The following is a 26,536-nucleotide window of genomic DNA, read 5'->3' on the forward strand; positions in this document are numbered from 1 at the left end:
AATGATTAAGGACAGGACGGAAAGAGTGAAAGGAATAATAGTGAGTGAGTGAGAAAGGGAGAATAAGAGAGCAAAGAGCAATAGCAAGATAGAAAGTAAAAGAAAAAGTGACATTACAATAAGTAAAAAAGGTCTCCCAATCCCGCTCCAGTCCTCATCCCAATCCCGCTCCAGTCTTCATCCCAATCCTGCTCCAGTCCCCGTCCCAATCCCGCTCCAGTCCCCATCCCAATCCCGCTCCAGTCCCCATCCCAATCCCGCTCCAGTCCCCATCCCAATCCCTCTCCAGTCCCCATCCCAATCCCACTCCAGTCCCCATCCCAATCCCACTCCAGTCCCCATCCCAATCCCTCTCCAGTCCCCATCCCAATCCCGCTCCAGTCCCCGTCCCAATCCCACTCCAGTCCCCATCCCAATCCCACTCCAGTCCCCATCCCAATCCCGCTACAGTCTCCATCCCAATCCCGCTCCAGTCCCCATCCCAATCCCGCTCCAGTCCCCGTCCAAATCCCGCTCCAGTCTCCATCCCAATCCCGCTCCAGTCTCCATCCCAATCCCGCTCCAGTCCCCATCCCAATCCCACTCCAGTCCCCATCCCAATCCCACTCCAGTCCTCATCCCAATCCCGCTCCAGTCCCTATCCCAATCCTGCTCCAGTCCCCATCCCAATCCCACTCCAGTCCCCATCCCAATCCCATTCCAGTCTTCATCCCAATCCCACTCCAGTTCCCATCCCAATCCCACTCTGGTCCCGACCCTAATCCACTCCTAGCCATATGGTGTTGGACTTGGGCAATAGATAGTGACCCTGCTGTGGCCAATACTGAACAAAACGTAATCACTTTTATTTAATCAAACATTAGGCCATTCATTGCGCTGCAGTCTCAGTTGACCGCTGCTATTGATTTGTTGTCAATATTTTATTCTCGTTGTAGAACCCAATGGTACCAGTGGAGCCATAATGGACACAGCCGAACAGAGGACAATTCGCGATGTGGTGAGTTTGACAGCTCAGGACTGACCGTTCACTGGACTCCCATTCTCAATGGTCAGTCTCACTTAGGCCATTCTCATAGGAACAGGAGTTGGCCATTCAGCCCATCGAGCCTGTTCCGCCATTCAATTCAATCATGGATGATCTGACTCTTAACTCCATCTACCCGCCTTGGTTCCGTAACCCTTAATAACCTGGCCCAACAAAAATCTATCAATCTTAGTTTTTACATTTTCAACTGACCCCCAAAACGCAACAGCTTTTTGGGGGAGAGAGTTCCAGATTTCCACCACCCTTTGTGTGAAGAAGTGCTTCCTGACATCACCCCTGAACGGCCTAGCTCTAATTTTAAGATTCTAGACTCTCCCATCAGAGGAAATAATTTCACTCTCTCTACCCTATCAAATCCTTTAATCATCTTAAACATCTCAATTAGATCTCCCTTAATCTTCTATACGCAAGGAAATACAGCCTAGTCTATGCAACCTGTCCTCATAACTTAACCCGCGAAGCCCCGGTATCGTTCTGGAGAATCGGCGATGGTCAGTCAGAGCTGGGCTTTACAAAGGGATAAGCAAGCTGGGAAGGCTATTGGCAGACGGATGAGGGGGAATGCGCAGAACAAACGGGCATGTGAGGGGAGGGGGGCGGAGGGAGAAGCACTACATGGAGTGCTGCACTGTCGGCGGTGCCGTCTTTCATATGAGGCATTGAACCGTCTGCCCCCTCGGGGTAAAAGATCCCACGGCCACTATTCCGAAGAAGAGCAGGGGGAGTTCTCCCCGGTGTCCTGGGGCCAATATTTATCCCTCAACCAACATCACTAAATAAAAACAGATGATCTGGTCATTATCACATTGCTCTTTGTGGGAGCTTGCTGTGCGCCAATTGGCTGCCGTGTTGCTTACATTACAACAGTGACTACACTTCAATAAAGTACTTCAATTGGCTGTAAAGTGCTTTGGGACGTCCTGAAAGAGGCTATAGAAATGCAAGCCTTTACTTCCTTATGGATAAGTGGGCAGAAAGGGGGGGCAGTTCTACATGAACAGGCAGGTTTGGGGGGGGCGCGGGGAGGAAGGGAAGCCCTGAATGGACAGACGTGTAAGGGGGTAGAGTGGGAGAAGGGGTTGCACAGATCTTCAAAGACATGGGGGTCGTGGGGTGGGTATGGATCTAAACACACATATAGATGGGGGAGACTATTGGAGGGGTGACGTAATAAAACTCACTACGCATTTGGTTTGAGTATAAAGCAAGGCTTTAATCAACTTGTTTCAGAACATGGAGGTCTAGTTGTACTTCACTAGTTCCTTGTCTTACAAAATGTCCCTGGGAAAGCTGGGCCCACGCCCGAGTATTTATTCTCCTTGGACGGCGCCACCAGCTGGCCGTCCAGTGTTATTTCATGAGTCTTTCTTCATGGATCATAAGATTTATAACAGGGGGGTTGGGGGCTGTTCAAAAGTTGGCAGGAAGGGACGTGCAGGAACTTGGCTTTGGTGATAGATGTTAACCGAACCCCTTTGTTTCCCTCCTCTGCCAGATAATTCTCAATCACGCTTTCGACGATATCGAGAACTTCATGACAAGGCTTCAAAAAACAGCAGAAGCTTTCAAGATACTGGACCAGAGGAAGAAGAGCAGAATGGGGAGGAAGAAGAGTCAAAAAGACACTGGGGGTATGTAGGTAGAGCAGAGGCAGGCTCCAACTGGGCCCTTCGAGGCTGTTGCCGAGGGGGTGGGGAGACATCTATGGAAGTGCCCCCAATTCAAGTCCAATTTCCTGTCAGACCTCAACCAAAGTGTCAATTGGAGGCTTTACAATTGGCTTCCGTGTCTCTGGGTTAGATTGATCAACCAGCCGCCCAGACCTTAAGCCCTGGAATTCCCGTCCAACACCTCTCCGCCTCTCTCTCCTCCTTTAAGATGCTCCTTAAAACCTGGCTCTTTGACCAAGCTTTTGGTCACCAGTCCTAATGCAGGTTGAGTGTCCCGAAACCCGCAATCTCGGGACCGAGGCCGAGAGGGTTTTTCCGGACTTCGGAACCTGTTTCTGATGTCCGAAGTCCGGAAACGCCCGAGCCCAGGTTGCGATATTTCCAGACTTCGGACATCAGAAACACGTGCCGAGTCCGGAAATGCCTGGGCCCAGGTTGCGCTATTTCCGATTTTTGGTAAGCCTCCCCCAGGGTGTCCGGATTCCGGAACATTTTACCGATTCCGGAACTCCGGATTTTGGACACACTCAACCTGTATCTTCTCTGTGTCAAATTTTTGTCTGATAATCGCTCCTGTGAAGCGCCTTGGGCGGTTTCACTGCGTTAGAAGTGCAGCGCTTTGCATTGACGCAAGTGCAATTGAATAATGTCAATGCCAAGTAGTTTGGGAAGCTTTGCATCAACCTTGGCTCTGTTGTAGCCAGCTCGCCTCTCACTCCCGACCTTCTGAGGTCAAGGCCCCACTTCAGCTCTTGAGCCCACAGCCGAGGCTGACACTTCAGTGCAGTACAGAGGGAGCGCTGCACTGTCTTTGGGATGAGACTTTAAACAGGTCAGGAGTGTGATGGAATACTCTCCACTTGCCTGGATGAGTGCAGCTGCAACAACACTCAAGAAGCTCGACACCATCCAGGACAAAGCAGCCTGTGTGATCGGCACCCCATCCACCACCTTAAGCATTCACTCCCTCCACCACTGGCGCACCGTGGCTGCAGTGTGCACCATCTACAAGATGCACTGCAGCAACTCACCAAGGCTTCTTCGGCAGCACCTCCCAAACCCGCGACCTCTTCCACCTAGAAATACAAGGGCAGCAGGCGCACGGGAACACCACCACCTCCAAGTTCCCCTCCGAGTCACACACCATCCCGACTTAGAAGTATATCGCCGATCCTTCATCGTCGCTGGGTCAAAATCTTGGAACTCCCTCCCTAACAGCACTGTGGGAGTACCTTCACCACACGGACTGCCGCGGTTCAAGAAGGCGGCTCACCACCACCTTCTCAAGGGGCAACTAGGGATGGGCAATAAATGCCGGCCTTGCCAGCGACGCCCACATCCCATAAGCGGATTTAAAAAAACAAGGCCCCGTCCGCCCTCTCAGGTGGACGTAAAAAGATCCCGCGGCCACTATTGTGAAGAAAAGCGGGGGGGGGGGGGGTGGGGGGTTGAGTTCTCCCCCGGTGTCCTGGGGCCAGTATTTATCCCTCAACCAACATCACGAGAAAACAGATGATCTGGTCGTCATCACATTACTGTTTGTGGGAGCTTGCTGTGCGCAGATTGGCGGCCACGTGTGCCCACATTACAACAGCGACTATGCTTCGCCAAAAAAAAGCACCTCATTGGCTGTGAAGCGCTTTGCGACGGGCTGAAAGGCGCTGTAGAAATGCAAGTTCTCTCCGCGGAAAAGCCAGACGGCTGGCCGCGATTCCGATGAGAGGTCAGACCTGTAGTCTAGACCCCGATCCCTTCCACGTTCAAATACTGCTCAACGGGCTGCGTGTCTGCAGCATGTCATGGTTTGGGGGTTTTTTTTGTTGTTTTTATTTCCCGTGTTCCCAGTCTTCACAGCTTTTTTGCCTGTTTTTGTAAAGAAAGGAAAGACTTGCGTTAAGCTTGCATTGTTGCCTTCAAAATCGAATTTCCTCCCGATTTCAGAGGGCCTGCTGACGGTGAGAGCTCGACCCCCGACCCAGGAGGAGTTTGTTAATGCCTTTCAGAAGTACAAATACTCCTTCAGCCTGCTGGTAAGCAAGACGTCAAGCAGAGAGAAAGGCCCTGGGGCCTTTCAAAAAGGGGCTCGGTGTGACTGTAGCGAATGCCAGCGCGTATGACCTTACTGCAGTTTGTCTCCCCAACCAGCCAAACCTGCCTAGCTCACAGCTAAACGTCAGCGCTGAATGCCTTTCTGGGGCGTTGTCGCTGTGGGTTTTGTCATTAATTTTTTTTTTTATTACTGAGAGCAGCCTTCTCAGCGCCACTTAAATTCTTGGCGGCCGCAGAGGTTTGCAGTTAATGAATCGCGCTGGTGATGTTAAATCGGTTGTTGTGTTTAAAGGGATCACCTTGAAGCTCTCAGTTGCAGTGTCAACTGTGGCTCTCAGGGACAAGTGGCAATCACTTCAGCGAGACTGCCTCAACCCTTACCCTGAATAAACAGTAACTCTGCACAGTTATATAGTGAGTAACCCATACCCTGCTGAATAAACAGGGACTCTGTCCAGTTACACAGTGAGTGACCCTTACCCTGCTGAATAAACAGGGACTCTGTCCAGTTACACAGTGAGTGACCCTTACCCTGCTGAATAAACAGGGACTCTGTCCAGTTACACAGTGAGTGACCCTTACCCTGCTGAATAAATAGGAACTCCGCACAGTTATACAGTGAGTGACCCTTACCCTGCTGAATAAACAGGGACTCTGTCCAGTTACACAGTGAGTGACCCTTACCCTGCTGAATAAATAGGAACTCCGCACAGTTATACAGTGAGTGACCCTTACCCTGCTGAATAAACAGGAACTCCGCACAGTTATACAGTGAGTGACCCTTAACCTGCTGAATAAACAGGAACTCCGCACAGTTACACAGTGAGTGACCCTTACCCTGCTGAATAAACAGGAACTCATACAGTTACACAGTGAGCGACCCTTAACCTGCTGAATAAACAGTGACTCTGTCCAGTTACACAGTGAGTAATCCTTACCCTGCTGAATGTAGGGAATTTGTCGGTTTACAGACCGAATTCTCTCTATTCTTTATTCCTTCATCTTCGTGACACACCTCTGCCAGTCACCTAGAGAGTGACTGGTATTCAACTAAACCAGACATTCGGAATTGGATGCTAGTGTGGGTTAAACACCATCTTTCGTGTCGGGGACCTGAGTTTAAATCCATCCCAGACTGATGGATGGGACTGTCCTCTGTCTCTCGGTCGTAATATGCCCTTATGAAATAAGTTAAAGGCAGCCCCAACTAAGTTGACAGTAAAGACTAGTCTTTAGGTCAAAACTGTCAATAATTCATTACCAATTCCACTCAATTATCTTTCTTACTCAGAGGGGGTGGGATGATGACTAACGTGAGCAATGGAAATGTCACCCAGGTGCAGATGCGAAGACCTCTGATGTTGTGGTTACATTATATTGCTGTGGGAGGAAAAAGGGAGCTTGTCTTTATGTTAACCCATGCTGTACCTGCCCTGGGAGTGTTTGATGGGACAGTGTAGAGGGAGCTTTACTCTGTATCTAACCCGTGCCGTACCTGCCCTGGGAGTGTTTGATGGGACAGTGTAGAGGGAGCTTTACTCTGTATCTAACCCGTGCCGTACCTGCCCTGGGAGTGTTTGATGGGACAGTGTAGAGGGAGCTTTACTCTGTATCTAACCCGTGCTGTACCTGCCCTGAGAGTGTTTGATGGGATAGTGTAGAGGGAGCTTTACTCTGTATCTAACCCATGCTGTACCTGCTCTGGGAGTGTTTGATGGGACAGGGTAGAGGGAGCTTTACTCTGTATCTAACCCGTGCTGTACCTGCCCTGGGAGTGTTTGATGGGACAGTGTAGAGGGAGCTTTACTCTGTATCTAACCCGTGCTGTACCTGCCCTGGGAGTGTTTGATGGGACAGGGTAGAGGGAGCTTTACTCTGTATCTAACCCGTGCTGTACCTGCCCTGGGAGTGTTTGATGGGACAGTGTAGAGGGAGCTTTACTCTGTATCTAACCTGTGCTGTACCTGCCCTGAGAGTGTTTGATGGGATAGTGTAGAGGGAGCTTTACTCTGTATCTAACCCATGCTGTACCTGCTCTGGGAGTGTTTGATGGGACAGTGTAGAGGGAGCTTTACTCTGTATCTAACCGGTGCTGTACCTGCCCTGGGAGTGTTTGATGGGACAGGGTAGAGGGAGCTTTACTCTGTATCTAACCCGTGCTGTACCTGTCCTGAGTGTGTTTGATGGGACAGTGTAGAGGGAGCTTTACTCTGTATCTAACCCGTGCTGTACCTGCCCTGAGAGTGTTTGATGGGATAGTGTAGAGGGAGCTTTACTCTGTATCTAACCCGTGCTGTACCTGCCCTGGGATTGTTTGATGGGACAGTGTAGAGGGAGCTTTACTCTGTATCTAACCGGTGCTGTACCTGCCCTGGGAATGTTTGATGGGACAGTGTAGAGGGAGCTTTACTCTGTATCTAACCCGTGCTGTACCTGTCCTGAGTGTGTTTGATGGGACAGTGTAGAGGGAGCTTTACTCTGTACCTAACCCGTACTGTACCTGCCCTGGGAGTGTTTGATGGGATAGTGTAGAGGGAGCCTTACTCTGTATCTAACTCCGTGCTGTACCTGCCCTGGGAGTGTTTGATGAGACAGTGTAGAGGGAGCTTCACTCTGTATCTAATCCGTGCTGTACCTGCCCTGGGAATGTTTAATGTGACAGTGTAGAGGGAGCTTTACTCTGTATCTAACCCGTGCTGTACCTGCCCTGGGAATGTTTAATGTGACAGTGTAGAGGGAGCTTTACTCTGTATCTAACCCGTGCTGTATCTGCCCTGGGAGTGTTTGATACTGGCACTGGGTGCAGAGTGGAGGGCTGTTCCATTCCGCAATAGTAAGATCTATCACCTTGAGCCTATGGTAAGAAAGCAAAGACCTTAAAAACCAAAAGAATAAAAATAGACGCTGAGCGATTTTAAAGTGAATGATGTGTAGAATTTGCAGGTGTGTGGGTCTGAGCGGGTTGAGGGAGCGGTTGGGGATTTTGTGCTGACTGGTCGATCCGGGAGGTTCAACCTGACCGGCGCTTGCTCTTGTTTTTAGGCACGTGTGAAGAGCCACATCGTAAACCCCAACGCCGCTGAACTGATCCACATCCTGTTGGGACCCCTCACCACGGTAAGCACGGTGGCTTTCGACAATCCTCGCTTCGTGCCAGCTGCTCCTCTCCTCCAGTTAGCCCGCGGGACGGCATGCGGCGCAGCCTCCATTTTGCGCGCCGCCTCCATTTTGTGCTAACCCCCAGAGGGTCTCGTGGACTTTTCCGTAACGACAGCTCCGCAGAGTGCGCCATCTACCGGCCCAGGCGCGAACTGGCACAAATGAACTGTTGCGCCGGGAGATCCCCGAAGAGCACAGACCCAAGATTTGTGCAGTGGAGTTACCAATCGAGCCAATTTTAATTTTTTTTTCATTCATTCTTGGGACGTGGGCATCGCTGGCAAAACCCAGCATTTATTGCCCATCCCTAATTAGCCCTCAAGAAGGTGGTGTTGAGCCACCATCTTGAACCGCTGCAGTCCGTGTGGTGAAGGTGCTCCCACAGCGCTGTTAGGGAGGGAGTTCCAGGATTTTGACCCAGCGACGATGAAGGGACGGGCGATATATTTCCAAGTCAGGATAGTGTGTGTGAATTGTTGGGGAACTTGGAGGTGGTGGGCTTGGGAGGAGCTGTTGGAGAAGCCTTGGCGAGTTACATCGAAGATAGGAGCAGGAGTAGGCCATTCGGCCCCTCGAGCCTGCTCCGCCATTCAATGCGATCATGGCTGATCATCCAAACTCAGTACCCGGTCCCTGCCTTCTCCCCATATCCCTTGATCCCTTTAGCCTTAAGAAATATATCCAACTCCTTCTTGAATATATTTAATGAATTGGCCTCAACTGCCTTCTGTGGTAGAGAATTCCACAGGTTCACCACTCTCTGGGTGAAGAAATTCCTCCTTCTCAGTCCTAAATGGCTTACCCCTTATCCTTAGAGTTGCTGCAGTGCAGCCTGTAGATGGTACACACCACATAAGTTGAGAAAGGCATCACGACCCTTCCCCTTCTTTGACATATCTGTCCATGTATAGCTTCGGTTGAACAAAGCCGGGTTTTTAACGGTGTTTCCGGGTTTTTTTTTCTGTTTTGCTCCAGCACAGATGGTGCAGACCGCCGGTTTGGAAGTTGCCGGCTCAGTTGCCACCCCGTTCTTGACCAAAGACGCCGTCCACCTGTTGACCAACACCCTCAACGAGACGGAGATGGCACAATGGCAGTCACTGGGGGAGAACTGGACTAAGCCAAGGTAGGAGCCACCAGCCCGTGTCCTCACGTTGGAACAAAGTTCTAGTCTCCATGTTACAAAAACGGCTATAGAGGCACTGGAGAAGGTGCCAAAAAAGACTTACAAGGATATCACCCGAACTAAGAGGTTATAACTAGCTGGAAGGGTTGAACAGGCTGGGGCTCTTTTCTCTGGATAAGAGAAGGCTGAGGGGTCTTTACGATTATGAAAGGGTTCGATAGGGTAGGCGTAGAGATGTTTCCACTTGTGAGGGAGTCCAAAACTAGGGGCTATAAATATAAGATAGACACTAGTAAATCCAATAAGGAATTCAGGAGAAACTTCTTTACCCAGAGAGTGGTGAGAATGTGGAACTCGCCCCCACAGGGAGTGGTTGAGGCGAATAGTATAGATGCATTTAAGGGGAAGCTGGACAAACACATGAGGGAGAAGGGAATAGAAGGATATGTTGATGGGGTGAGATGAAGAGGGGTGGGAGGAGGTTGGTGTGGAGCATAAACACCGACTGACGTAAGAAAACTACTAGGCACTTGGTCTAAACGTTAAACAAAGCTTTAATCAACTGTTTTACAACATGGAGGTCTAGTTGTGTCCTTCACTAGTTCCTGTTAAGAATGTCCTGCGCAAGCTGGGCCCGTGCCTGAGTATTTATACTCTCCCTGGACAGTGCCACCAGCAGGCCGCTCAGTATTATTTCATAAGTCTTTCTTTCATGAATGACTGATTCATGTCACCGACGTTGGGCCGAAAGGCCTGTTTCTGTGCTGTAAATTCTATGTAAATGGGGTCATCTGGTTTTGTGTTCCTGGTGGGGGAGGCTCGTCCTCCGAGAACACGCCAAGCGGAAAAGCATGGCCAGTTGACCACCCACCACCACCCCCCCACCCCCCCCACCGGCCCCTGAATTTCTAGTCTGTGCTCTCAGCAAGCAAGGATCCCCACACAAGCGGAAAAACCTCTCTCGACGTTCTTAGCGAATCTCCTTAGAGCGGAGAAGGTTAAAGGGAGATTTAATAGAGGTGTTCAAAATGATGAGGGGTTTGGAGCGAGTAAATAGGGAGATAGTGTTTCCACGGGCAGCGGGGTCAGTAACCAGAGGACACAGGTTTAAGATAACTGGCAAAAGAACCAGGGTTGGAGGGGTGCGGGGGACAGGAGGAGGATTTTCTTTACGCAGTGAGTTGTTGTGATCTGGAACGCGCTGCCTGAAAGGGCGGTGGAAGCAGATTCAATAGTAACTCTCAAAAGGGAATTGGATAAAGGAAAAATTTACTGGGCTGTGGGGAAAGAGCGGGAGGGGTGGGGAGTGGGATTAATTGGAGAGCTCTTTCAAAGAGCCGGCACAGGCACGATGGGCCAAATGGCCTCCTTCTGTGCTGTGTGATTCTGTACTGAGCATTGCGGCCATTCCTTCCGCCCATCAACCTGGGCCGAGCACCGACTGTGGCCTTCCCTTCAGATCCCTCTCCATTACCTCCGGGCAGGAGCCCTTGATGCGAATCCTTCCTGCGGACATTCACCTTGCTTTTGCAGGTTAATGGTTTGGGGAGACTCCAAGAGCGGAGTGGACTAGACAGTCTAGATGCAGGAAGGATGTTCCCGATGGCGGGGGTATCCAGAACCAGGGGTCACAGTCTAAAGATAAGGGGTAGGCCATTTAGGACAGAGATGAGGAGGAATTTCTTCACCCAGAGAGTGGTGAACCTGTGGAATTCTCTACCACAGAAGGCAGTTGAGGCCAATTCATTAAATATATTCAAGAAGGAGTTAGATATATTTCTTAAGGCTAAAGGGATCAAGGGGTATGGGGAGAAAGCAGGGACAGGGTACTGGATTTGGATGATCAGCCATGATCTCATTGAATGGCGGAGCAGGCTCGAGGGGCCGAATGGCCTGCTCCTATCTTCTATGTTTCTATGATTGCCCGGGGGGGAGGTTCACTGGACTGAGCTCACAGGGTATGTGTATTTTTTTCCCCCTCCAATCTCTGCCCCTCCTCCCTCACTTGAAGGTGACGACTCCTGCTCCGATGCAGTGTCAAAGGTCACCAGGTCTGCCAACCAATTGGCCAATCTTGCGGGTGGGTGGGTGTGGTAAACCACTTTTATCGTTCACTATCGTTACACTATAGTTATCACTGTTATATTGTTATCACTGTTCTCACGGTTGTATCACTATACGAGGTCGCCTCTTGTCACACTGTTATACCTGGGCTGACCATCACTGACTCCGCCCATGGCTCCACCTACCTGCCCAGGTATAAAGGTAGTCGACTGGCTGGTATTCCTCCTTGTTGGATCCGATCACCCATGAGGGTGGGCTCTGTTATTTAGTCAATAAAAACCTATGGTTACTTTCCTAACTCGTCGCTTTTCATTGGACGAATTGATAGGTATATCAGTGGGGTGGTGAGCCTCAGCTGATCGTGTGTTGCGAGCTCGGTCTTCAATCGATGCCCGTACAACTCACCTTTCTCGCAGGGGTCAGTGGAGTGCGATCGGGAGCAGGGAGCCGGGCTGATATCCTCTTCGTCCCCACCATCTTCTCCCAATAACACAATGGCGGGTGGGGGAGGGGGGGTGTGCGGTGGGAGTCAAGCACAATGCAGCCTCCCAACTGCTGCCTTGGTTGACGTGAGGTAATTGAGTAGAGAACACAGGGGATTCTGCACCTTCCTGGCCTGGTCATAGCCCCGTACCACCTCTTGCCCGCGGCGCTATTCTCGGAGTCGCACTGTATTCCTGATGGTGGGGGGTCACCCCAAACTGATTGGACCTTTTTATTGCTTCTCCGCAGGTTGGAATGGCCGGCCGAATATTGGGGGGCGCCCTACAATATACAATTCATGTCGGGGTGGCAGCCGGACATTCTGGACCCCAACGGGGCGCCGTGGGAGGATCCGGTGGAACTGCAACACAAGCACGAGTTACTCCGGATGCAGGTGCGGAAGGGATGGGGGGACGCGCCCGGTAACCAAGTGGCTGCTCGGCATTAGAACGCACGTCGCCTGATCTGTGTGCGGGGGGGGGGGAGGGGGTTGTGCGGGGGAGGAGGAGTTGGGGGGGGGAGTTGCGGGGGGAGTTGCGGGGGAGGGGGAATTGGGGAGAGTTGGGGGGAGGGGGAGTTGCGGGGGTGAGGAGTTGCGGGGGTGAGGAGTTGCGGGGGGGAGGAGTTGGGGGGAGGAGTTGTGGGGGGAGTTGCGGTGGAGGAGTTGGGAGGGGGAGCGGGCAAGTCGGAGGCGTCCTCGTCAGTCTGCTCCCGGGCCTGGCCGAGGTGGACCATGTTGGACACCGCCCCGAGGTGGGGGGCGCGATTGGTCGCTCTGCCCGCCTCTCCTCCGCCGCCTTGTCCGCACCCGTGTGTCCCCCCTCCCCCAGAGAGGGAGCGCCCGATGTCCGTCGGTACGTCTGAGGCCTACTGCGGCCGGTGGGCACCACATGGACTGGAGTGTATAGTAGACGGTGTAAATATTGGAATTTAATTCATTGAGCTACCTTACTTTGGGTATTTGTTGTTTGTGCCCCTTTTGAAAAGAGGGCCCTTTCGTTCAGTTATTTTTGATTTGGGTTGCTGAAGCTGGGGCGACACAGTGTCATCCTGATTGGTCGGTTAAGAAGAGTAGAATATACGTCGTCCTTGGCAACCGCGGCCCAGCGAAGGCTTTCATTGTCCCACCATTGGTGTCCGTGCCTTCAGCTGCCTGGGCCCTGAGCTCTGGAATTCCCTTCCTAAACCTCTCCGCCTCTCTCTCCTCCTTTAAGATGCTCCTTAAAACCAATCTCTTTGACCAAAGCTTTTGGTCACCTGTCCTAATATCTCTTTATGCGGCTCGGTGTCAAATTTTGACTGATTTACGCTCCTGTGAAGCGCCTTGGGATGTTTTACTATGTTAAAGGCGCTGTATAACTGCAAGTGGTTGTTGTTGTTATGTGTTAGTATTGCCAGCAGACAGGCAACGTTGAATAACATTGAATATACGGCACAGAAACAGGCCATTCGGCCCAACCAGTCCATGCCGGCGTTTATGCTCCACTCGAGCCTCCTCCCGTCTTTCCTCATCTAACTCTATCAGCATAACCCTCTATTCCCTTCTCCCTCATGTGCTTGTCTAGCCTCCCCTTAAATGCGTCGATACTATTCGCCTCAACCACTCCCTGTGGTAGCGAGTTCCACATTCTCACCACTCTCTGGGTAAAGAAGTTTCTCCTGAATTCCCTATTGGATTTCTTGGTGACTATCTTATATTGATGGCCTCTAGTTTTGTTCTTCCCCACAAGTGGAAACATTCTCTCTGTATCCACTCGATCAAAACCTTTCATAATTTTAAAGACCTCTATCAGGTCACCCCTCAGCCTTCTCTTTTCAAGAGAAAAGAGACCCAGCCTGTTCATCCTTTCCTGATAGATATAACTCAGTTATTCTTCCTATGCAACCTAGGCACTGAATGTTACCAGGCTAGTAAACAGTGACAGGCACCATAGATTGGTGAAATCCTGTACACACGCATCCTTAACAGAAGAAACCCAGGGGCCCGGAGGCCATCTGTAGCACCAGACTGCTACCATCTCTTAGCTCTCAACAGAGTAAGGTCCAAACCTGGGATCTTCCCAATCTGTAAGCATAGCCTTGGAACAAAAACATTTTAAACAGTGCTCGCCCTTTAAACGACCGCAAACAATGCACTAAAAGACAGACGGGGTTCTAGCAACTTTTATGTTGAAATCTGACCAAAAAAAACAACAAAAAAATTAATGTCAAAACATCAATCCATCTCATATCAAGAGTCATTAAAAGAAAAAGTCAGTATCGATAGTTTTGCTGTCGACGTCCACAGCTAGACAATCAAAAACCATTTTTGAGCACATATGTCACACATATGGGGCTGTCAACATTGCATTCTAATGCTCCTGCAACACCTTAACCTGGCACTGGGTCTGGATAGAAAAGAATCTGGCGAGCACCTGTGTGTCAGGTTGGCTCAGTGGGCAGCACCCTTGTCTTTAAACTCACTGAAGGTTGTGGGTTCAAGTCCCACTCCAGTCAATAAATCCAGACTGACACCCCAATAGCTCTATGACTCTAGAATACTCTGGGAGCGCTGTCGGAGGAGCTGTCTTTCAGATGAGACGTTAAACCGAAGCCCCGTCAGCTCTCTCAGGTGGATGTAAAAGATCCCATGGCACTATTTCGAAGAAGAGCAGGGGGAGTTCTCCCCGGTGTCCTGGGGCCAATGTTTATCCCTCAATCAACATCACTAAAAAACAGATTATCTGTGCCATTATCACATTGCTGTTTGTGGGAGCTTGCTGTGCACAAATTGGCTGCCGTGTTTCCTACATTACAACAGTGACTACACTTGAAAAAGTACTTCATTGACTGTAAAGTGCTTTGGGACGTCCTGAGGTGGTGAATGGCACTATAGGAGCAGGAGTAGGCCATTCGGCCCCTTGAGCCTGCTCCGCCATTTAATGAGATCATGGTTGATCATCCAAATTCAGTACCCTGTCCCTGCCTTCTCCCCATATCCCTTGATCCCTTTAGCCTTAAGAAATATATCTAACTCCCTCTTGAATATATTTAATGAATTGGCCTCAACTGCCTTCTGTGGTAGAGAATTCCACAGGTTCACCACTCTCTGGGTGAAGAAATTCCTCCTCATCTCAGCCCTAAATGGCTTTTACCCCTTATCCTTAGACTGTGACCCCTGGTTCTGGACTCCCCCGCCATCGTGGAACAACCCTCCTCTGTCTAGTCCTGTTAGAATTTTATAAGTTTCAATGACATCCCCTCTCATTCTTCTAAACTTTAGCGAATATAGAAATGCAAGTTCTTTCTTTACTTATTCGCATCGTCACCTCCGCATCAGAGAGTTGTGAGTTTACTGCCCCAGGCTCTGGGACTTGGGCAAGCAATCTAGGCTGGCAGTGGTGAGGGAGGTGCATTGTCGGAGAGGGGCCATGCCACGTTTGGGATCTGACTCGCTCTCCCCCTTTTAAGGTGCTCCTTAAAAACCCAGCTCTTTGACCAAGCTTTTGGATCACCGCCCCTCCCCCCGCCCCCGCCACCGCCCCGCCCCGCTCCTTCCTAACCTCTCCTTCTTTGGCTCAGCGTTGACTCTGTTTTGATCGGGCCTCTGCAAAGTGCCTCGGGATGTTTTTCTACATCAAAGGTGTGGTATAAATGGGAGTTGTCTTGGTCGTCCACCCAGGTGTACGTTAGTGACCACATGGCAGAGTTTGAGGAATAGCAGGGAGTCTCTCCCTGAATCCTGGCCAACACTCTTCCCTCAAATAACACCACCAAACAAACCTGATTAACTGGACATTCAGCACACTGCTTTGTGCGAGTGCTTGTTGTTGACATAATCGCTGCCGCATTAGCGCGGTCTATGTAATTGTGATTTACAACTGGCCTGTAATCAATAAAATATTTCAGAGTTAGTAAAAGAAAGAAGAAAGGCTTGCATTTCTGTAGCGCCTTTCATCACCTCAGGGTGTCCCAAAGCGCTTTACAGCCAATGAAGTACTTTTTGAAGTGTAGTCACTGTTGTAATGTGGGAAACGCGGCAGCCAATTTGCGCACAGCAAGCTCCCACAAACAGCAATGTGATAATGACCCAGATCATCTGTTTTTAGTGATGCTGATTGAGGGATAAATATTGGCCACAGGACACCGGGGAGAACTCCCCCCGCTCTTCTTCGAAATAGTGGCTGCGGGATCTTTTACATTCACCTGAGAGAGCAAGACAAGACTTGGTTTAAAGTCCCCTCGGAAAGGTAGCACCTCCGACAGTGCAGCACTCCCTCAGCACTGCACTGGAGTGTCGGTCTAGATTTTGTGCTCAAGTCTCTGGAGTGGGGACTTAGAATCATAGAAACATAGAAAAATAGGAGCAGGAGTCGGGCATTCGGCCCCTCGAGCCTGCTCCGCCATTCAATATGATCACGGCTGATCCTCCATCTCAATACCACATTCCCGCTCTCTCCCCGTACCTCTTCATGCCTTTTGTGTCGAGAAATCTATCTATCTCCTTCTTAAATATATTCAGTGACTTGGCCTCCACAGCCTTCTGTGGTAGAGAATTCCGCAGGTTCACCACCCTCTGAGTGAAGAAATTTCTCCTCATCTCAGTCCTAAATGTCCTACCCTGTATCCTGAGACTGTGACCCCTCGTTCTAGACCCCCCCAGCCAGGGGAAACATCCTCCCTGCATCCAGTCTGTCTAGCCCTGTTAGAATGTTATACTTTTCAATGAGATCCCCTCTCATTCTTCTAAACTCTAGTGAATACAGGCCGAGTAGACCCAATCTCTCCTCATACAACAGTCCTGCCATCCCAGGAATCAGTCTGGTGTACCTTCGCTGCACTCCCTCTATGGCAAGTATATCTTTTCCTAGGTAAGGAGACCAAAACTGCACACAGTACTCCAGGTGTGGTCTCACCAAGGCCCTGTATAACTGTAGTAAGACATCCTTGCTCCTGTACTCAAATCCTCTTGTAATGAAGGCCAACATACCAATTTACTTTCCTAACTGCTTGCTGCACCGGCATGTTTGAACCCACGACCTTCTGACTCAGAGGCAAGGGTGCTCCCCACTGAGACCCAGCTGACACATGTGCTGGTTACTGTGCAGCCATCTGAAATCCACAATGCTGCTCTCTCTCTTACAAACTTCGTACTAAACGAAACAGCCCGGGAACTTCTTTCAAGTGACTGTTGAAAAATAGCCCTGGCTCAGTGGGTCGCACTCTGACCTTGCTGTGGGTATAAAATCCCTCGCTAGAGTCTTGAGCACATAAATCTAGGCTGACACTCCAGTGCAGTGCTGAGGGAGTGCTGCACCGTCGGAGGTGCCGTCTTTCGGATGAGACGTTAAACCGAGGCCCCCGTCTGCTCTCTCAGGTGGACGTAAAACATCCCATGGCCACTATTTCGAAGAAGAGCAGGGGGAGTTCTCCTGGAGTCCCAACAGATCACCTGGTCATTTATTTGATTGCTGTTTGCGGGATCTTGCTGTGAGCCACATTTCCCCACTGTGACTACCCTTCAAATTACTTTGGGATGTCCTTAGGTCGTCAAAGGTACAATATAAATGCAATTTCTAATTCAACACTGATATGCCTGCAGAATAACAGTGACTGCTTTACGGAATGATTCATTGTGTATAAAACCCTTTGAGATGTTTCTTCTTTTACTCGTTCCTGGGATGTGGACGTCGCTGGCAAGGCCAGCATTTAGTGCCCATCCCTAATTGCCCCTTGAGAAGGTGGTGGTGAGCCGCCTTCTTGAACCGCTGCAGTCCGTGTGGTGAAGGTGCTCCCACAGTGCTGTTAGGGAGGGAGTTCCAGGATTTTGACCCAGCAACGATGAAGGATCGGCCGATATATTTCCAAGTCAGGATGGTGTGTGACTTAGAGGAGAACTTGGAGGTGGTGGTGTTCCCATGCGCCTGCTGCCCTTGTCCTTCTAGGTGGAAGAGGTCGCGGGTTTGGGAGGTGCTGCCGAAGGAGCCTTGGCGAGTTGCTGCAGTGCATCTTGTAGATGGTACACACTGCAGCCACGGTGCGCCGGTGGTGGAGGGAGTGAATGTTTAAGGTGGTGGATGGGGTGCCAATCAAGCGGGCTGCTTTGTCCTGGATGGTGTCGAGCTTCTTGAGTGTTGTTGGAGCTGCACTCATCCAGGCAAGTGGAGAGTATTCCATCACACTCCTGACTTGTGCCTTGTAGATAGTGAAAAGACTTTGGGGAGTCAGGAGGTGAGAGACACGATAAGGCCCGGTATAAATACAAGTCTAATTTCCCCCCCCCCAAAATGGATGCACTTTGTTTTGGAACGAGGGCTGCAGTTCCATTGTTACCTACAGGCGGCGACACCGAGAAACCTGTGGTTGTTCGTGAAGCCCAACACTGCCACCAGCAGGAGTTTAGTGGTAGTGTAGCTCAAACTGATAAACTGCTGGAGCTCCAATTGCATTTTATATTGGGAGGTGCGGGGGGCAAATAAAATATATATAGCATTTTCCCCTCCCCCACAACTAAGAGCAAGCGTATCATATTCAATTATTCATTTTTAATAATCAACTGAAAGAGTTATTGCACAGACAAATGAGCTTTCTTCGGACCTGACGGCTGCAGAGATGGATAATTTTGGGGCCCGACTCCCGTCAGAATAACTGAGATTTAAAGAGAAGTTCTAAGGGGTGATGCTGCCCAAATGCATCTGGTGAACAGAGGCCACGTGGCACCTTCTGCCCTGTGGATAGGCGGCACTCTGTTTGAAAGGCCTCGTGCGGTGTAAACGTACCTTCAATCTTCCATAATTCAACACAGATAAATGGGAGGTATTACACTTTGGTCGGAAGAATAAGGAGGTCACCGGCGCACCGTGTGTACCATCTACAAGATGCACTGCAGCAACTCACCAAGGCTTCTTCGGCAGCACCTCCCAAACCCGCGACCTCTTCCACCTAGAAGGACAAGGGCAGCAGGCGCATGGGAACACCACCACCTCCAGGTTCCCCTCCAAGTCACACACCATCCTGACTTGGGAATATATCGCCGATCCTTCATCATCACTGGGTCAAAATCCTGGAACTCCCTCCCTAACAGCACTGTGGGAGCACCTTCACCACACGGACTGCAGCGGCTCAAGAAGGCGACTCACCACCACCTTCTCAAGGGGCGACTAGGGATGGGCAATAAATGCCGGCCTTGCCAGCGACGCCCACATCCCATGAACGAATAATAAAAAGACTTATTACTTGGAGGGTGCGAGTCTAGGTGGGGTAGAGGAACAAAGGGATCTCGGAGTACAAATACACAAATCACTAAAAGTTGCGACACAGGTTAACAAGGCCATAAAAAAGCAAACCAAGCACTAGGGTTTATTTCTAGAGGGATAGAATCGAAAAGTAGGGAAGTTATGCTAAACCTGTATCGAACCTTGGTTGAACCACACTTGGAGTACTGCGTACAGTTCTGGTCGCCATATTATAAAAAGGATATAGAGGCACTGGAGAGGGTGCAGAGAAGATTTACAAGGATGATACCAGAAATGCGAGGGTTTACATATCAGGAAAGGATGAACAGGCTGGGTCTCTTTTCTCTTGAAAAGAGAAGGCTGAGGGGTGACCTAATAGAGGTCTTTAAAATTATGAAAGGTTTTGATAGAGTGGATACAGAGAGAATGTTTCCACTTGTGGGGAAGAGCATAACTAGAGGCCATCAACATAAGATAGTCACCAAGAATTCCAATAGGGAATTCAGGAGAAACTTCTTTACCCAGAGAGTGGTGAGAATGTGGAACTCGCTACCACAGGGAGTGGTTGAGGCGAATAGTATAGATGGATTTAAGGGGAGGCTGGACAAGCATATGAGGGAGAAGGGAATAGAGGGTTATACTGATAGAGTTAGATGAGGAAAGACGGGAGGAGGCTCGAGTGGAGCATAAACGCCGGCATGGACTGGTTGGGCCGAATGGCCTGTTTCTGTGTTGTAAGTTCTATGTAATTCTTTGGACCACACCTGCCTCACAGACACTGGATATCAAGAGCGTACTGAGGTGATTGCGAGACCCTTTTAAGTCTGTCTCCTTCTCCCACCTGCCTATCTCACTCTTACAATCTTCAGACCTTCAATACCCAAACTGGCATCACCTGATCACTGCGTCCTGATTTACCTCATGTTTCCGTTTACTCTTTTCTAACCTACTGACACCCTTGTACAGTACTATAAATTTTGAGACTTCACCTTGATTTCTCTATTAACAAAGCACAGAATTTAAGAGTAATTTGATTATCAGAAACTATGAACAGTCCAGAGTTCAAAGATTAAATACATGACTTTGGGCAAAGCATCTTTCATTTGCTAATTATAGAATAATAGAAATTTATGGTACAGAAGGAGGCCATTCGGCCCATCCTGCCTGTGCCGGCCGAAAAGGAGCTGCCCCAGCCTAATCCCACTTTACATCTCCAGCTTTTTCCAGTTCTGACGAAGGGTCCCAGACCTGAAACGTTAACTCTGTTTCTCTCTCCACGGATGCTGCCCTGAACTGCTGAGTGTTTCCAGCATTTTCTGTTGCCATTTCCCACTTTCCCGCTCTTGGTCCGTGGCCCTGTAGGTTCTGGCACTTCAAGTGCTTATCCAAGTACTTTTTAAATGTGATGAGGGTTTCTGCCTCTCCCACCCTTTCAGGCAGTGAGCTCCAGACCCCCACCACCCGAAAAAAGTTCTCCTCAACTCCCCTCTAATCCTTCGACCAATTACTTTAAATCTATGCCCCCTGGTTATTGACCTCTCTCCGAAGGGAAATCGGTCCTTCCTATCCACTCTATCTAGGCCCCTCATAATTTTATACACCTCAATTAAATCTCCCCTCAGCCTCCTCTGTTCCACAGAAAACAACCCCAGCCTATCCAATCTTTTATAATACATATGCGTTTTACCTCATAGCTTCCAGTTCTGCTCAGTCCTGACATTTATTGAGTGTGTTTATCTGTTTCTAACTCTCTTGTCTCCTGTGTTTCAGCAATCAGGTCCGCAGACTATCCCCATTCCTCAAACCAATGGGTAAGTGCCATTTCAGCTTAATAAAATAGCCAGGAAACCAAGGGACCCTTATCTCAAAAGTACTCAAGTTAAGGGCTGGGTTTTGCCAATGGGGAGCTTTTGGAGGCGGGACTCCCACTTGTCGGGTTTCAGTCCCGTCTCCATCGACTTGTGCCCAACCCACGCTATTTTCCCTTGATTGACCTTGCTGAGCCCGTCCAGCGGGCATAGCAGGCCAATTAAGGGGAAACCGGTTACAGAGAACGTCAGCGTATGACGTTTCATCTGTCAAAAATTTTTGGCAGATGAATTGTCATCGTTTTGACATCTCTGTGAAGCTGTCAAACACTGACATTCTCTGTAGTTTGATGAGTTCTTGAATTCAAGAGCTCATCAAACCTCTTTCTTTAGCAGAGATTAGATGGTTGCTGCATTGGAGAATGCAGCGGCCATCTGGCATCTCTACCGCGGAGGTGCGAGACTCTCCGCATCCCCACCGACTGAAGCCTGCAGGAAGAAACAAAGGTAAGTAAACTTTTTCTCACACTTTCCACTTACCTCACATTCTCACCTCTCCACACTTGCACCCATCACTTACCTTCACAGCGCACTTCTGCAGCCCTCCGACCCCCGCAGACCCACCACTCGCCTCGGTGGCCCTGGCGGGGTTCGCAGCCTTCGGGAAGCCCACACTTGTGTGGGTAAAATGGGGATAATCCTCTTATCTGCCTGTTAACTACCTGTTAACAAACAGTTAAGTGGCTGTAATCCTTTTCCCGCCTCCAAGGAGACGGGACCCGGTGCGGGTCGGCTACCCGCCTCCTGGCAAGATGGCACGGAGGCGGGTTGGAGCGGGATGGGCACCCGCCCCCAGATTCTGCCATTTTCCCGGCAGTCCCGCCCCCAAACCCGCCTCCCCAGGGCGGGCCCGATCGCGCCCTAAGTCATCAGTACTCAACTCTCTTCAAGAGGACTGAGAGGCTCCTGTCTCCAAGTACACTCTAATGATAAGATTGTCATTTATAAAGGGGAACATTCAATTGTCACAAATTTCTAAAGGTTGCACACCAACATGTCAAGTCAACAATTGAAAGAGAAAATTTCAAGTGGAGCCTCGTACCCGGTGGAGCAACGCCCCCCGCCCCTCACTCATGAATCGGGCTACACGGTGGCCTCTTGTCATGTTGTACAGTTGTTCCACGTTCCCGGGATTAAAAAGAGTCAATCTTTCCCCCCTTCAGGAATCACGAGGTGGCGGTGAAATACATGAGATGCAGTTACGACTTTGTGGCCCGAAACAGCAGCGAACTCGCCGTGATATCCGGCGAAGTGGTCGAGGTGAGTTCACTGGTCACGGCCTCGTCAGTTGAAGATATTAAGAACAGGAGGTTGGCCGTTCAGTTGCTGGGACCTGCTCCGCCATTCAATTAAATCGTGGCTGATCTGTTCCTCAACTCCATTCCCCGCCCCCCCCTCTCCCCTTGGCTCCATAATCCCTCGATACCCTTTCCCAACAAAAACCTATCGATCTCAGTCTTTAAAGTTTCAATTGACCCCCAGCGTCCACAGCCTTTTGCGGGGGTAGGGAGTTCCAGATTTCCACCACCCGTTGCGTAAAGATTTGCTTCCTGATTTCACTCCTAAACGGCCTGGCTCTAATGTTAAGGTTATGCTCCCTTGTTCTGGACTCCCCCCCCCCGCCCCACCAGAGGAAATAGTTTCTCTCTGTCCACCCAATCGAATCCCTTTATCATTTTAAACACCTCGATTAGATCACTCCTTAATCTTCTATACTCGAGGGAATGCAAACCAAGTTTATGCAACCTGTCCTCATAAATTATATTATGTAACTGCATTAACTGGCTGGAGAGTCTAGAACCAGGGGTCACAGTCTCAGAATAAGGGGTCGGCCATTTAGGACTGAGATGAGGAGGAATTTCTTCACTCAGAGGGTGGTGAATCTTTGGAATTCTCTGCCCCAGAGGGCTGTGGAGGCTCAGTCGTTGAGTATATTCAAGACAGAGATCGTTGGATTTTTGGACTCTAGGGGAATCGAGGGATATGGGGATCGGGTGGGAGATGAGGTAGAAGATCAGTCCTGATCTTATTGAATGGCGGAGCAGGCTCGAAGGGCCTGGATGGCCGACTCCTGCTCCTATTTCTTATGTTCCTATTTACAGAGGGGAGAAATCAGTCAGATGGTTGCTCCAGCTTGGTGTTTGGTGACTCCTCCCCTCCCCCTATTGGAAAGTCCATGTGTGTGGACCTCCTGTGGGAGTAGGATGAGGTTGGGTCTTGATGCTCTCCAGATTCAAATGCATAGCTTGCCACTACTCATTGTCAAGGCTGAAACATGGACAATGGTCCCTTGGGCTGGATGCTGGAGGGCTTCCAGCGCCCGTGGAACTTGTGATGAAATATATGCCTTCATCAGCCAATGTGTTTTACCTGCTTTGTATTGTGTGAACCGCCCCCTTTTTCCTATTGTGTGTATTGGCTCCGCCCCTGTCTTTTGTCATATAAAGGTCTCAAGAGCTGTATGAGTCATTCTATCAGACGAACCCGATGTGTAAAGACCTGCAATGTTCTTAGTGATTAAAAGCCTTTAGTTGAATCCTTTAAACTCCTTGGCCTAGAAATTCACTGGCCTTAGCGCCGCTTTTGAGGCGCTAGAGGGCCTAGCGGCGAAGTTATGGCCAGTTTTGAAATTGACAGGGGCCCTAAATCGGCGTTAGGCCGGTAGCGCTGCGCCGGCACCGATGACGTCATCGGTGTGCGCAGCGTCCCGGTTGCCATGGTAACCCGCCCGAACTCGGAAATTGAGTTGCGGCCGCCTCGCCCGTGGCAGCCGCAAGCAACGTTCTGGCAGAGGTGCCTTACAGAACGTTGCGCCGGCGCATTAAAGGCCCCGCGGCGGCCGGCCGCTTTCCCGCCGCCCGCCTGGCCGCAGCTCCCTCCCCGGACTTCCCCCCCCCCCCCCCCGGAACAGAAGCAAGCCCGGCACTTGTCCGAGGTGCCGGGCTCATTTTTAAAAAGATTATCGCGGGCCGCGGCCGGGTGCAGGCAGCTCCTCCTTAAGGGAAGGAGGAGGCCTGCACTTCCCGAACCTGCCGCACCGCAGCGGGCGCCGCAGCGCCGGAATAGCGCCGAAATTCAGCGCATAGCGCCAGTTTTCAGGCGCTAACAGCTTTCAGCAGCGCCGGCAGCCGTTTGGGCGCAGAAGTAATGCATTTTTGGCCCGCCCAGCGCGACTTAGCTCCGGCACTAACTTCCGGCGCTAAAGCCGTCGCTGCGCCAAAACCCAATTTCTAGGCCCTTGTCTTTGAGTTATCGATGGCACATCAATTTTAATCACTAAAACACCAAGATGGATCGACTCCTGAAACCAGAGCGCTTGGATCTGGACCCCCATGCCTCAGACGCAGCCACACAGTTCGGACACTGGTTCCAATGCTTCGAATTTTTCATTGCAAACTCATCCACCGCCATAGCAGCCGCAACCGCCACCGGAGGCGTGAAACTGGGAATCCTGCGAAACTGGGTGAGCCATCGGGTCTCCCCTCTCATCCAAGATGCCATCAGCTACGGGGATGCCTGCACCATTCTGAAGGCCCACTACGTGCGGCCAATAAACGAGGTGTACGCCAGGCATCTTCTGACTACTCGCACGCAGCGGCATGGTGAGTCACTAGAGGACTTTATGCTAAGCCTAAAAGTACTGGGCAGAGACTGTAACTGTAAGGCCGTGTCTGCCATCGTGTACACGGAGGAGCTGATCCGAGACTCCTTTATTGCGGGCCTCAGTTCAAATTACATTCGGCAGAAACTGTTTGAAAAGGAGGGACTGGACTTAAAACAGGCTATGGGTATAGCGCGATCGCTGGATATGGCCCCGAGGAACTCTGAATCCTGTTCCTCAGGCCACACGGCCCACTCCACCTTGTGCGCGCCGTGGGGGCCGCCATCTTGGAAGCCATCTTCACCTCCCAGGTCTCAGGCCAGCCCAGCAGCATCGGAGCCCCAGCCCCCACCCAGGAGCCCCACTACTGCCGCGATGCATCGGGGCCCGAAATGCTACTTCTGCGGCCAGGACAAACACTCCAGGCATCTGTGCCCAGCGAAGGGCACCACCTGTTTTAAATGCGGGAAGAAAGGACATTTCAGCAAAGTCTGCAGAGGGAACCCCGCCTCCAACTCCACCACCGCCGCGTGCGCGCCGTGGGAGCGGCCATCTTGGACGCCATCTTGTCCACCCTCATGGAATCCACCATCTTGCCCCGACTACACGGACCTCCAGGACCCACTGGTGGCCTCGATCACAGTGGATCAATCCAGGCCGCATCCGTTGTCTAAATCGATGATGGACATAGAGGTAAACGGGAACAAGGTTAAATGCTTGATTGACTGCGGGAGCACCGAAAGCTTTATTCATCCTAGCCTGGTAAAACGACTTTCACTAACGATAGTCCCCACACAGGGCAAAATCGCCATGGCTGATAAGACTCATACCTCAAAAATTACAGGTTTCTGCGCGGTTATGTTGTCGGTAAAAGGCACTGATTACAGAGATTTTAAACTATTGATAATGCCAGATCTCTGTGTGAGCGTGACCATGGGTCTGGACTTCCAGTGCCACCACCAAAGTATCACGCTTACCTACGGTGGGTCCCAGCCGCCCCTCACAGTGTGCGGTCTGGCTACCCTGAAGGTCAAGCCGCCCTCTCTGTTCGCCAACCTCGCACCCAACTGTCGACCCATAGCGACCAAGAGTAGGCGGTACAGCTGGGACAGACGGTTCATTGCGTCGGAAGTAGAAAGACTCAAGCGGGAGGGTATGATTGAATGCAGTACCAGCCCGTGGCGCGCCCAGGTAGTAGTGGTTAAGGGTAGCGAAAAGAAGCGGATGGTGATAGATTATAGCCAGACGGTTAATCTATACACCCAGCTAGACGCCTACCCTCTGCCCCGCATAGCGGATATGGTTAACCAAATCGCGCAATACCGGGTGTTTTCCACCATCGACCTAAAATCGGCATACCACCAGCTCCCCATTAGGCCGGAGGACCGTCCATACACCGCCTTCGAGGCGAATGGACGCCTCTACCACTTCCTCAGAGTCCCCTTTGGGGTAACGAATGGGGTCTCGGTCTTCCAGCGGGAGATGGACCGCATGGTCGATGAGAACCAGTTAACAGCCACCTACCCATACCTAGACAATGTCACCATCTGCGGCCACGACCAGAAAGACCACGACTCGAACCTCGCGAGATTTCTGAAAACCGCCCTCAGACTCAATCTCACCTACAACGAGGATAAGTGTGTCTTTAGCACCACGCGCCTCTGTATCCTGGGCTGCGTGGTGGAAAACGGGGAAATCGGTCCGGATCCCGACCGATTGCGCCCCCTACGGGAGCTACCCCTACCAAACACTCCCAAGGCCCTGAAAAGGTGCCTGGGGTTCTTCTCCTATTACGCCCAATGGGTCCCCAATTAGTCCGACAAGGCCCGTCCCCTCCTGAAATCAACGTCCTTCCCGCTCACGGCCGAGGCCCACGCCGCCTTCAACAGCATTAAACACGACATTGAGAAGGCCGCGCTGCGGGCAGTGGACGAAAACATCCCTTTCCAGGTCGAAAGCGATGCGTCCGACTTCGCTTTAGCAGCCACCCTCAACCAGGATGGGCGGCCCGTAGCCTTTTTCTCAAGAACCCTCCAAGGGTCCGAGATCAGGCACTCCTCGGTAGAGAAGGAGGCCCAGGCCATAGTGGAGGCAGTGCGGCACTGGAGGCACTACCTAGCCGGCAAACGCTTCACCCTGCTTACCGACCAGCGGTCGGTAGCCTTCATGTTTAACAACAAACAGAGGGGGAAGATCAAGAACGACAAAATTCTCAGGTGGCGGATCGAACTCTCCACGTTTGAGTACGACATAATAT

The 26,536-nt window shown here is 50.8% G+C and overlaps 1 protein-coding gene across 2 annotated transcripts in view; it reads left to right on the forward strand.

Annotated features, from left to right (window-relative positions):
* The window catches only part of LOC147099529 (epidermal growth factor receptor kinase substrate 8-like protein 1), a 99,031-nt gene that overhangs the window by 53,481 nt on the left and 19,014 nt on the right, over nucleotides 1–26,536 (forward strand). For both annotated transcript variants that reach the window (XM_085969759.1, XM_085969760.1), the window contains 8 exons: nucleotides 936–997; nucleotides 2,541–2,676; nucleotides 4,657–4,745; nucleotides 7,807–7,881; nucleotides 8,904–9,049; nucleotides 11,846–11,990; nucleotides 20,581–20,621; nucleotides 21,842–21,938. In XM_085969759.1, coding sequence (XP_085825885.1) covers nucleotides 936–997; nucleotides 2,541–2,676; nucleotides 4,657–4,745; nucleotides 7,807–7,881; nucleotides 8,904–9,049; nucleotides 11,846–11,990; nucleotides 20,581–20,621; nucleotides 21,842–21,938 — 791 coding nt within the window. The remainder of the gene's footprint in view (nucleotides 1–935; nucleotides 998–2,540; nucleotides 2,677–4,656; nucleotides 4,746–7,806; nucleotides 7,882–8,903; nucleotides 9,050–11,845; nucleotides 11,991–20,580; nucleotides 20,622–21,841; nucleotides 21,939–26,536) is intronic.

This window comes from Somniosus microcephalus, chromosome 28, assembly GCF_052327205.1.
Source record: "Somniosus microcephalus isolate GS21.2 chromosome 28, FLI_Smic_1.0, whole genome shotgun sequence".
Classification (NCBI taxonomy): Eukaryota; Metazoa; Chordata; class Chondrichthyes; order Squaliformes; family Somniosidae; genus Somniosus; species Somniosus microcephalus.